The following is a 12,742-nucleotide window of genomic DNA, read 5'->3' as shown; positions in this document are numbered from 1 at the left end:
TGTGAAATCATTAGAAATGGTTTCCTGTTCCTGCTTTCTTCCTCTTTTCAGATCTTTGATTGTGTTCATGCGAAGAATTGTGAGCAACACTTTCTGTGCCCTTCCTTTCATGTATTCATAGTATAGGCAAGGCAATATATTAATGTCAACCATTGGAAATTTCCAAAGCTCCAACAGGGAAAATCTTTTAAGTTCAATAAAACAATAAAATTCTCTCCAATCATGACTTTTAAGATCTTCCACAAACATAAGGTTGTAGGCGGGACATTTCCAGGGGTTTGCCCGGCAAGAAAAACGTGCAGTTTCCACATGCCCACTAAGCGCTAGCTTGATTTTGGTAGATATCATTATCCCTGAAGGGCTACGAAAACTGAGCTACGGTACATGTTAAAACAACCATTTGCCTATTCAGAATCACTTAGGCATGCTTCATTCCACCTAGAACTGATCTAAGTCTGTGAACTTCAAAAGCCTGATTACTGTTGGCAGTTGTTTGAGTAGAGTTGTGGGCTGCTAAACCAGTGCATTATGGGGCCTGCCATTCTTTTCAAATATATGAGAGGGGGTGGGGACAGAGTTCCTGATGGGGGGATAAGAGTAATAGAAATAGTTACATGTCGTAAAGACACTATGAAGTTGAGGCGCTGAGTAAGGTGTAAGTATGTTCAAAAAAGTTTTTTGTCTTTTTACCAACATTTGAGGATTGCATTTGCATACTATGTGTTTATTCATCTCTTTATAACTTCGGGAGTCTTCCCATAATAAACAGTAATGAGTCACAATCAACGATTAACCGTCAAAATGTGTACAGGAACAATTTCTTTAAATTGTTTTCCCCCATTTCAATGCTATGAAAACCTGGGCTCGGGACTACTGACTCCTTTGTCCTCCCCTCGGTTGCCTTGTCTGCAGAGCACACCAGTGTGATAAGAAGTTAGCTCTGCTGGGGTGCATTTCTCGACTGCATAGTTGTTAGCCAGATAGCAACTTGGGTTGCCAATGGGAAATTGCATTGAAAACTACCAAGTAGCTGAAGTAGTCTATGGTTTCGAGAAATGCACCCTGAAGAGCACAACAGGCTCCTAGTGAAGCATTGTGGGATGGAGGAGGAAAGATGGAGGAGTACGACAAAATTCCAAGAATCTGGGCCTCATTTGCCTACTCCTCCCCCTCCTCCTCCACCTCTCCGTGACAAATCTGCCCTGCATGTGCACAGGCCTGGACTGGTAATCTGGCATACAGGACATTTCCCAGCCAGATGGGCTGCCAGTTCTCTGGGGCAGATGCCGTTGGATTGTTTTGTATCTTCTTAGAATTTACCAAGGGTGTTAGTATTGTATTGGTATTTTGACATGTACAGGGGAATGTGCAAAAATGACCCATCCTGATTTTTGTCCCAGTGCAGTCATGCATGTGCAATTGTGGGGTTGACATGCTTAATGGCGTTGTGGTGAGTGAGAGCCATACTAGTACATGAATACATAATGGTTTCTTGTAGGAAAAGAAAAATGCCTCTCCCACACACTGGGTCATGAATGAGAAAACTAGACTGCCCCCTCACCACCTCCCACCCTCCCCAACTTCCCTCCAACTGTTGACATTTTGTGTTATTAGAGCTGTGTGGAGCTCCTTCAGATGAAGGACACATACTAGACAGATTTTCCTCAGAGGAATTAAAAAATAATAATAATCAGTTATCATGCTTCAGCCTACAACTTTCTAAAAGCCTTAAAGGCCAACATACAGATGTAATTCTCCAAGTGCTGCCAAATTGTGCAATAATACTTATAAACAACCCAGATCCCTCCACACAAGTGAAAGGAAAATACAGGATATATATCCAGTCAGGCTAATGCCATTATGCAACACTGCCTTGTGGAGATACCTGGAAAAATATTGGGGCTGTTGCGTTCTTCTTTTCATGGTGAAATCCAAGCATGAACGTACAAGTACCGGTACATACAGAATTTTTTAGAGCTATGATTAATATTACCCATTTTAAGTGGAGAAGAGTAAATAACTTGGGGATATTTTGTAGGATATCTGTTTTGCAAGTTTTTTTTTCTATTGATCAAATACATTTAGAGGTGATTCAATAAAAGTTTGAAGTGGGTAAACATTTTGGGAGAGCATGTATACAGTATGTATACAGTACAATACCCTTCTAATAGATCAAAGTGGATTATCAGATCTTTTCTTTGTATTCACAAAGGACCACCAACAAATATTTAATTACGACTGCTAAGCCTGCAGTCGTGCAAAAGCTAGTATGCAAACATATTTTTCGAGATAACTGGAAACATGTTGGAGCTGTTGCTTTCTACTTTGTATGATGACATCCAGATCATATAGTGACTACTTTAGTTTACACATCCGTTTGAGAACTATTAATTGTAGTATACTTAAATTAAATGAATTTTAATACACACCTATTCAACAGTGATTGAAAGTGTTAATTCCTATTTTGGGACATAGTGTATGCAATTTCAAGTCCCTAAACCACATTCTCGTTCTCTTCATACGGATATTACTACTAGTGCTAGAACCCACACAACACTTTTTGACGAATCTCAGCTACAGAGAACCCTACCCCACCACAAGGCAATGAAAGAAGACAAAATGGTGATTAAAAATGTTTGTATTCCAATATAGCACACAATCTCATGTGTAGTCTGTCGCAAAAGAACATTTGGCACAACCAAAACAAGGTGAAGACTGGCTGTGCCGTCTCATCCTGTGAATACAGGCTTGAGGTCACATGCAGGGTACAGGACAAAACTGTGTACCTTTCACGACGCTCTCTCACACACAGGCAGTCGCGCACACACACATACAGTACACACATATTGTGTATCTTAATATTATTAAAACATCTACCATCTGAGGGTAGCAGATGGATTTCCTGCAGTTCCAAAGTCCCAGGGAACACTTCTGCTCACCATATCTGTGAAACACGAGAAAATAGTGTCTTTCGTGATGTGAAGTTGATCATTTTTCCCAAATGCATGGTGCTTTCTATGTCTCTTACGTATCTTTGTGGTGGTGGTGGTTGTCATCCCAGGTGGTTCACAAACTGTTTAGAAGCAGTCTCTGCCACCTCTGTCCCCATCCGCACCCCCATCCCCACCCTATCCTCTTCCTCCTCCACCCCTCCCTCTTCCTCTACCCCATCCTAGCCTCGACCTCTTCGGTGTGACGCAACCAAGGTCTTCGACGTATCTTTATGGTGGTGGTGGTGGTTGTCATTCCAGGTGGTGAATAAACAGTTTAGAAGCGGCCTCTGCCCCCTCCCCCCCTCCCCCCACCCCATCCTCTTCCTCCTCCTCCACCACCCCTGCCTCTTCCTCTTCCACCTCCTCCTCCCCAGCCTCCACGGCCTCGGCCTCCTCCTCCTGTCTGCAGGTGTCCGGCGGATCTCCTGATCTTCCTCCGCTCCTCATGGTGATCTCGCTCCGCCCTCTGCTGAAAGCGCTGCTTCTCAGACTAAAAAACACACACACACACACATAACACACACGTACACATGCACGCACGCACACACACAGACAGACATGGACACAGACGAAAGTTAGACAAGTGGAAATGAGGGGGGCATTTTGTCTGGGACAGGCACAAATCAAGCGCCTATAAAACAGCGGCTTTGATTGGACCTTTTTCACTGGTCCGTGTAGCCTTCTGGTCTGGACCCATCACTTACGGAGGAGTTTAGAGGAGTCTCGTGCTTAGACAAGCCTCGTCTGGTGGGAGCCAGACACGCTTTACAGTACACCAGTCTGGAGTGCAATAAATAGAAGACCTGGATGTGTAAACAATGGTGTTCTGGTGTGTTTGTGTAAAACAGAGTCAACGTGAACACATCCCTCCCCGGAGAGGCCAGGTGTAGGACCAAAAAAGACAGAAGACCAAACAAAAAGTGCCTGCATGGCACGCAACTAAAAGCTTTAACTGATGGGCCCTTATGAAGGCTTCTGGTGAAGTTGAAACCGTGCCAATGTGCTCCTTCAATAAACCTCATGTGTGTACGGGAAATTCCAAAGACACTGGCCCTCATTTATCAAAGCAGCGTACGACGAGAATCATACGTACGTCGTGCGTACGTTCGTTTTCTACGACCAGTTGGTATTTATCAAATCTCATCGTAAGCGCAGGAAAGATGAAATCCTACGACTGCTCTCAGATGGTGTACGCCGATTTCAAGTTGGACTTGAGATGACTATGATCACCAACTTGAGCAGCAGTTGTAGCGCAACAATTCATTATCATAAATATGTGGCCTATATAATTACAAAATGTTTTTACATTGTATATTTTGGCTATAAGTCAACGTCTACCTGTTTGAATTGGTGCACCCTTCCTGGGAGCGCTGCGTTAATTTGGCATAGGAACAAGAGAGTTCTAATTTGTGATTTTAAGTGATGTGTGAATATTTGTGCAATATAGGCCTACAGCCGCGTATTGGAATGTGCCTTCAGTCGTCCCTTCTTTTTAACAGCTGGGAGTTCATGCGCACATCAATCAATAGCTTACAGACAGTAGCCTAATAATCTCCCGGTTGAGTTTCGACGTTTGATCGCACACAACTATATCCGAATATAGGCTACACCTGACACGTGTGTGTCCTGTAACATTTTATAGTCGTCCACTCCATAGGTGGAAACCGGCTATCCGGTCGAAGGACTGGAGCGCTGGAGAGAAGCAGGGCGCACATGAGCGCGAGAAGGACAGCGCACTGGACATGTAACTCACCTTCCCCAACCAATTGTTTGGACACTGTTTGTTGGCCAGTTTCACGTAGGACCCTTTTCTTGACCTCGTTTACAAAATATCATCATATTTAATTTTCATATATTTAAATAATATTCATTAAAAAATATCTTCATTATGTCTACTGTAGTCAGTCAAACATTTCATTCTAGACTAACCATCATTATTTGGAAATCAATCTCTACCCCTTCCATATTGAGAACCGAAACACTGTTGACTAGGCTACTGCTGTTGATTATTTCCACGTGTTATTTTGTTGTCTACCTCGCGTAAAGCCTAATTTCAAGCTGTCAATCAACCAGAAACGTGGATGTTTTAGTCGGTTTGCGTCTCTCCATGTCGCAAACTCAGGGGTGCGGTCTCCTTCCCGCCAGTTTAGAGAAGGTGTGATTATTCTAATTACGATGGTTTTCAGACGCTGGATTTATCAACAGCCGCTCGCATTTACGATGAGATTGGAGACGTACACATGTTTAGTAAATCTCACGTGAGCCTCGTCGTACGACAAGATCTGCGCTCATTTCTGCGATGGTTTCTACGCAAGTTTGATAAATGAGGGCCACTGTGTGAAGACGGTACTTAAAGTGGAAGCCAAAAAAAAGGCACAGAAGGTGATTTAGAAGTATTTAATGTCTGAATTGTATCAGCTTACAATTACACTTCAGGTTAACTGCATTAGCTTCCAGGTGACTGCTTGTAAAAGGATGCTTTTTTGGGGGGGGGGGGTTACCTAGGATGAGCGAATTCGGCAGATGGATGAGAAATGTTGAACACAAAACATTAAACAATTAAAGTTGGCTTAGACAAACCCAAAGTTCAAGATCAGACATTCATTTGGCTTCTCCCCCCTAGAAGGATGACTTGTTTCTATTTGGGTGAAACCCCGTTTTAATAGAATGGAACCATCGGACCCACAGAAGAACATGGGTGCTACACAATCTCACCAGAATCTCCATCTGCATTTTCAGCACAGATGAATTGTTCGGGATTGCACTACAGTGCAAAAAAGAACGAAAAAAAAGAAACAATGTGGAAAAGTTCTCTAAATGTCAACGGTGGGTGATTCAGTCACAAAATGGCAGAAATTTACAGCTGGCCCAGTTGGATAGTGGGAAATGGGAAAAGACCAAACCACACCGATCCTCAGCCACAGAATGGAATGACCTTTTGACATCTCAGCAAGTTTCTGTCATGTTATATGACCCATGCCTCCTGTCACCACATATTTCCCAAGTTATCAACGCGTGTGTGAGAGTATGCGCGTGTCTACAGTACATAAAAAAGAGATCCATAGATCATGTCAGGGAGACAGGGTGGTCTACAACACAAATCTGGTGTCTATTTTTATATCCTTAATTGCCCTGTAGATTTAACCACAGTCGTGTGTGAGTATGTGGGTGTGCGTGTGCGAGTTTGTGTGTGTGCGCGTGTGTGCGTGTGTGGGCATCAGGAAATACTGTCACCCTGCAGAGTGGAGCAGAGGTAGAGCTGAAACAGACCTCCCAGACAGAGCGGAGGAGAGGGAGAGAGGGGTGGAGAGGAGAGGAGAGGAGACAGGAGGAGAGGAGAGGTGAAGCATTGTGGGATGGAGGAGGAAAGATGGAGGAGTACGACAAAATTCCAAGAATCCTCCACCTCTCTGTGACAAATCCGCCCTGCATGTGCACAGGCCTGGACTGGTAATCTGGCATGAGGAGAGTAGAGTAGAGTAGAGTAGAGTAGAGGAGAGGAGAGGAGAGGAGAGGAAATGAGTAGATGAGGAGAGCAAAAGAGAGTAGTGTCCGTGTGCTCTTGTCTGTGGTGGTAGTGGCCCTCAACCTTCTAGATCAGACACTCAAACCTGTTGAGAAGATTATACTCCAAAACTAACACGACAAAAAACAGGATTAACAGCATGCGTGGCATTCAATGTTCTGCATATTTCCCAAATGGATGGGAAGGAGGGAGAAAGGGAGGCTGACCAAAGCCAGCTATATTCCAGAAATGACACGTTGGAAGAGGAGCATGAAACTGTGACAAAGAACAGGACTCAGGACTGTGTGTGTGTGCGTGCATGCGTGCGCTACGGATTGACGCACCAGCATTTTTTAAACAATAAATGAGGGGTCAGCAAAACCTCAAGCTGCAAAATGGGGAGAGAGCGAGGGATAGAGAGAGCGAGAGAGTAGAGAAAAGCAGAGAAGAGAAGAGAAGAGAAGAGGAGAGGAGAGGAGAGGAGAGAAGAGAAGAGAATTGAAGAGAAGAGAAGAGAAGAGAGGAGAAGAGAGGAGAAGAGAGGAGAAGAGAGGAGAGGAGAGGAGATGAGAGGAGAGGAGAGGAGAGGAGAGGAGAAGAGAGGAGAAGAGAAGAGAAGAGAAGAGAAGAGAAGAGAAGAGAAGAGAAGAGAAGAGAGAGGGGAAAAAGGCATGGGTGTGAGCGGTCTCTGCTTTCCCACACCGCCGTGGTGGCCCCAGTGCGACCCCAGTCACCCTCTTAGGGCCCATCTGCACACTCCCAGGAGGAGAGACACCAGGGGTGCAGCGGAAGAAGACAAGAGAGAAGAGGGGTGGAGTGGAGGAAGAGAGGAAGAGAGAAGAGGTGAAGAGGAGGGTAGAGCTAGAGATGATGGGTGGGGGAAGAGGGAACGAGAGGATAACAGAAGAGGGAGAGGAGGAAGAGGAGAGGAGACACAAAGGGAGAGATGAGGAATGGAGTGGCGGAAGGCAAGAAGAGTGATAAGGAAGAGGGGATGAGGGGTGGACTGGAGGAAGAGAAGAGGAGTGAGGAGGAAAGAAGGGGATACACAAGGCGAGAGCGGAAAAGGGGAGTGGAGGACGAGAGGAAGAGAAGCAGAGTGAAGAGGAACACAGGGACAGAGGGAGAAGAGAGAGGGAAGAGACGAGGGGGTGGGAGAGGAAAAAAGAGAGCTAGGGATGGGGTGCAGGAGGAGAGGAGGGGAAGAGGGAGGAGAAGAGGGAAAGAGGGCGCAGCCAGGGGATGACAGCCACAGACAGGATGAACAGACCGCCAAAAGACAAAACGGGGTAAGAAACGTGTTTGTGTGTGTGTGTATATGCGTGCGCAAACTACGCATGCAGTGACGGCTTTACACTGATTTACTCCCCGTCCTGGACCCTCTCTTGGCACTTCTGTGATATTGTGTGTGTGTGTGTGTGTGTGTGTGTGTGTGTGTGTGTGTGTGTGTGTGTGTGTGTGTGTGTGTGTGTGTGTGTGTGTGTGTGTGTGTGTGTGTGTGTGTGTGTGTGTGTGTGAGTGTGAGAGCGTGTGTGTGAGCGTGTGTGTGTGAGCGTGTGTGTGTGTGTGAACTCCCTGCTCCCCCTGGGCCTCCATCGCAGGATGTGTTCACACCACATTAGAGTCCTCTGGCCTGGCAGATGTGCTGCCTGCTCTTTCGGAGCTGGATTTGCTCCCCACTGGGATAACAGCTACTAGTACAGTTGTGCTCATATGTTTACATACCCCAGCAGAATAAACGCTTTCTTCGCGATTTCTCACAAAATATGAAGGATTACACAAATCCTTTTTTTTCACTCATTGCTAGTGACTAGCTTAAGATATTTATTAGCAATATTCTGTGTTTACTCTTTCAAAGGCATGATCACAACCCAAACTACCCAAATGACCCTGTTCAAAAGTTTACATACCCTAGTTGCTAATGCTGAATATGGCCCTGTTTAACATCAGGGACCGCTCTAAATTGTTTGTGGTAGTTGTGGATAAGGCTCTTAATGTTCTCAGATGACAGAACAGCACATTCTTCCTGGCAGAATGGTTGTTTCCTATAATATTTTTGGGTGTCTTGCTGGAACCTCACATTTGAGGTTTCCCCTGAATGGCTCAATGATGTTGAGATCAGGAGAGTGAGACGGTCGCTCAAAAACTTCATTTTATTCTTTCTGAAGCTAGTGACGGGTTGATTTGGCTTTCTGTGTTGAAATATTGTCATGTTGGCATGTCCAAACAATGGACCATGTGCAGTTTCAAGGCTGATGTGTGTCAAGTGTCCTCCAGTATTTTTCACAGGGCAATGTATTCATCATTCTGCAAGTATGGATCAAAAGTATAATGCATTTGTAACTCAAATGTCCCCATGAAATCAGTGGTCCATGACCATGTTTCACAGAAGGGTATGGTGTAACTTTCATCATAGGCTCCATTGACTGTTCTCCAAATGGTACTGTTAATAGTGGCCTAAAAAAGTTCCATATTGATCTCATTTTTCCAAATGACTTTGTCACAGGCATTTTGATGCTTCTCACTGTGCTATTTGGTGTATCATATGCAAAATAACATGTTTGCATTTTTGTGGTAATGGCTTTCTCCTGGCAACCCCCAACAGCCCATCTTTCCTCAAGTGCCAACATTTTTTCATGTTGTCCTATATTTCACCTGAAGTTATTTTTTTGGTTGTCCTATGCCTCCTGAACAATTTCCCTTGCAATGATCATTGCAATGCAATGATTCCCTTGCCCATTGGCTTGATTCCAACCAAACTCCTCATATTGCATTTCTGAATTGAAATTCCAACGGTGCCAACATGACAATATTTCGACACAGAAAGCCAAATCAACCCGTCATTAGCTTCAGAAAGAATAAAATGAAGGTTTTTGAGCGACCATCTCACTCTCCTGATCTCAACATCATTGAGCCACTCAGGGGAAACCTCAAATGTGAGGTTCCAGCAAGACACCCAAAGATATTATAGGAAACAACCATTCTGCCAGGAAGAATGTGCTGATTTGTCATCTGAGAACATTAAGAGCCTTATCCACAACTACCACAAACAATTTAGAGCGGTCCCTGGTGTTAAACAGGGCCATATTCAGCATCAGAAACTAGGGTATGTAAACTTTTGAACAGGGTCATTTGGGTAGTTTGGGTTGTGATCATGCTTTTGAAAGAGTAAACACAGCATATTGCTAATAAATATCTTAAGCCAGTCACTAGCCATGAGTGAAAAAAAGGTTTTGTGTAATCCTTCATATTTTGTGAGAAATCGCGAAGAAAGCGTTTATTCTGCTGGGGTATGTAAACATATGAGCACAACTGTATATACTATGATACAGCAGAAAAGACCACACTCTCTTCCTTGTCGTCTATACTAAAAAAGACATTTTAGTTTGGCTGGTAGAAAATACCAACTTACTGGCCACTTTGACCCAATGATGAGTGTGTTTGACTACTAAGATTAACATCTACTAGCCATTTTAGCTGGTGATGAAAAAAGTTAATTCACAGCCCTGGTTAATATCCCAGTGAAGTTACAAAGACGAAATTTCATCCTGAAGCAATCCTCTGTGTCAGAGCTACATCCTGTACTCCAAGTCCATCTTTGGGCTGCTTCACACAGCTCAACTCTACTCAACTGCTGCTGCGAGTCTGGGGTGCATGGCACTGACTTATATGTTGCATGGCTCCAGATTGTAGTTGCTAACTGCGTTAGCTACTTTGTTGGTTGCAATGCAACTTCCCACTGGCAACGACCCAAGTTGCTAACTGGCCATCAACTATGCTTTCGAGGAACACAACCCTGGTCTTTTAACTAGTGGCCCATGACTGGCTTGGAAGCTCTACTGAAATTATAGGACCTTAGTTGCCCTGTCATTTGCAGATGAAAAAACACACACACAGCACTATACTACAGTAGGTTGACACAAGAGAAAATCTCAGACTCATGACTTTGTATTTGTGGAGTGGTGTGTTGTGACCTTGGGGCTGCCATGACCTGACACAATCTGTAACGTTGCCGACAAACTCCCTTTGGCCTTCCAATGAATCACTTTCTATTTGCTTTGTTGACCAACAGATTTGTACCATTGCCTTTAACCTATAAAATACAAGTGGCCCTAAAATGAGCTTACATTCATTCAAACTTTTTTTTTTAAATGTTGATGGCAATCAGAGGTGGAACAGTTGTACACAGGGCCCCAGGGCAAGACACTGATAGGGCCCCCATACAGTCTGCCAAGGTGACAATAGGGGCCCCCCACCACAAATATGTAAGGGCACTGGGGAAAATACCCTACCCACTCGCCCTACACCTTCACCCCTGATTGCATGCCAACATTTCTGGGAAATTCTTACAGTAATTCCTACACCATCACCAGATTATATCAAAAGTGAGATATAAGTAGTCTGGGAACAGTCCGTTCATTTCCTCAAAGGGGATGTCAGTCTTAACTGTTTAAAACTTCATAGAAAGCTAGTTTCGCGACATGATGGATCTGAAAACGAACTACAAGCGTTTGTTCATCTTGGTCTCCGTTCCATTCTGCATTTGGGATCCCAATTCGGATGAAGATTTCAGCAAGGTTTTCCACGTTGTTGTTCAGATCCGAACGATCATGCAAGGCATCATGGGACTTCCCAGGCCAGCTTTTCACGACATCTCTTTGCCTTTGCGGTATTGACTAAAAGGTTTGTTCTGTTGCCTTTAACCTATACAATATATGTAGACCTGACAACGCCTCCAACCCCCCACACGCACACATCACCACTACCCCATCCCAAAATGAGCTCATATCAAAATATTATTTTAGCCATGTTGATTGCAATATGCAAGCAAACATTTCTGGGAAGTTCTTAGTAATTACACACAGAACAAGGTAAGAGTTAGAACTAAAAAAAATGTGCGCTGTATCGTCAATTGTTTTGAGGCCAATGTGTCACCAATAAGTCATACTTGGGCTTCTTTACATTCCAAAGCTAGGCTGCCACTATCCTCCATTAATTAATTGTGTTCCACTTGTAGGGGGGTAGGAGACTCAGACAGACCAAAGGAGCTATTGTGTTATTCTTTCAAGACTGATTGCTGATTGTGAGCTCTCTATGGCTCATCATGCATCTTTTAACTTTCCCACAACACTTCACTGACACAACTGTATGCCAGCTACTCCCTCAGTTAATTATTTACAATAATTAAATAACCCTACAACTCACCCCATGCCCCGCACACACACTCCTCTGCTACAAGCACCTTGGCTGTTTAATTCTCTAAGTAGCCTTCCTTAATCATCAGTTTCTTGAGGAGTCATGCAGAAATAACACTAACTATCAAAGCATGAACACAAACAGTACATGCATGGAGGAAAGATGTTGAGGTCAGCAGTTTTAGCAGCCCTTGGTGGTCATTTTGTCTCCTTAATTGTTTTGGTCATATTAACCCAACCAACCCCTGACCTCAACTGGGTGACTTGTGTGCCTCAATAGATTGTTTGGCCAGTCCAAGTATCTGCACCCTCCATCTACAATATAGCACCACAATCCAACTAAAATAACCAAAAATGTTCCCCATTTATCAAGCCACCCACATTAGCATGTGTTTAAATTAATCAAATTCAGCCATTGTTCACTGAGTGATAATATAAAATGCTAAAACCTTGGTGATGTGTATATAAAAAGATCTATTGATCTACAATATATCCAAGTCCCATTGCCAAGGGATACTCTGCTTACCTTTTTCAGTGTGAACGTGAGCTGTTTGCTGCCAACGGCCGAATCGGCCAGATTGGACATCCCCGCGCTCTCATCCAGCCTCAGACGCTCCTCTAAGGTGGCCCTGTAACACACACACACACACACACACACACACACACACACACACACACACACACACACACACACACACACACACACACACACACACACACACACACACACACACACACACACACACACACACACACACACACACACACACACACACACACACACAAATTAGGAACTGGAGGACACTCTTATTTGCTTCTAACAAACATTTACAGTGAAACAGTGGACTAGCCTGGTGGGGCCATAAGCCTTCTGGCTGAATTATAGCTGGGTGTGGTGTGAGGGTTTGTATTTGACCAGGTCATTTTTTTCTACCTTGTACTACAGTCTTTCCCCAGAGGTGCATAAAGTGAAAGTAGAAGAGCTGTAACAGTGTATTTAATGCATTAGGGGCAGTGGAAGGCCTGGTGTAAGACCCTTTACTAGTGTT

At 44.1% G+C, this 12,742-nt stretch overlaps 1 protein-coding gene across 1 annotated transcript in view; it reads right to left on the bottom strand.

Moving 5' to 3' along the window:
* Positions 1 to 3,312: 3,312 nt before the first annotated feature.
* The window catches only part of nol10 (nucleolar protein 10), a gene marked incomplete at its 3' end in the record, with an annotated part of 41,904 nt that continues 32,474 nt past the window's right edge, over positions 3,313 to 12,742 (bottom strand). Inside the window, exons 20-21 of the mRNA XM_063224239.1 lie at positions 12,220 to 12,322; positions 3,313 to 3,483 (exon numbers count right to left, since the gene is read on the bottom strand). Coding sequence (XP_063080309.1) covers positions 3,313 to 3,483; positions 12,220 to 12,322 — 274 coding nt within the window. The remainder of the gene's footprint in view (positions 3,484 to 12,219; positions 12,323 to 12,742) is intronic.

Source organism: Engraulis encrasicolus, chromosome 19 (genome assembly GCF_034702125.1).
Source record: "Engraulis encrasicolus isolate BLACKSEA-1 chromosome 19, IST_EnEncr_1.0, whole genome shotgun sequence".
Lineage (NCBI taxonomy): Eukaryota > Metazoa > Chordata > Actinopteri > Clupeiformes > Engraulidae > Engraulis > Engraulis encrasicolus.
The sequence above is the reverse complement of the archived record's forward strand: the minus strand, read 5'-3'. Positions and strand labels throughout refer to the sequence as shown.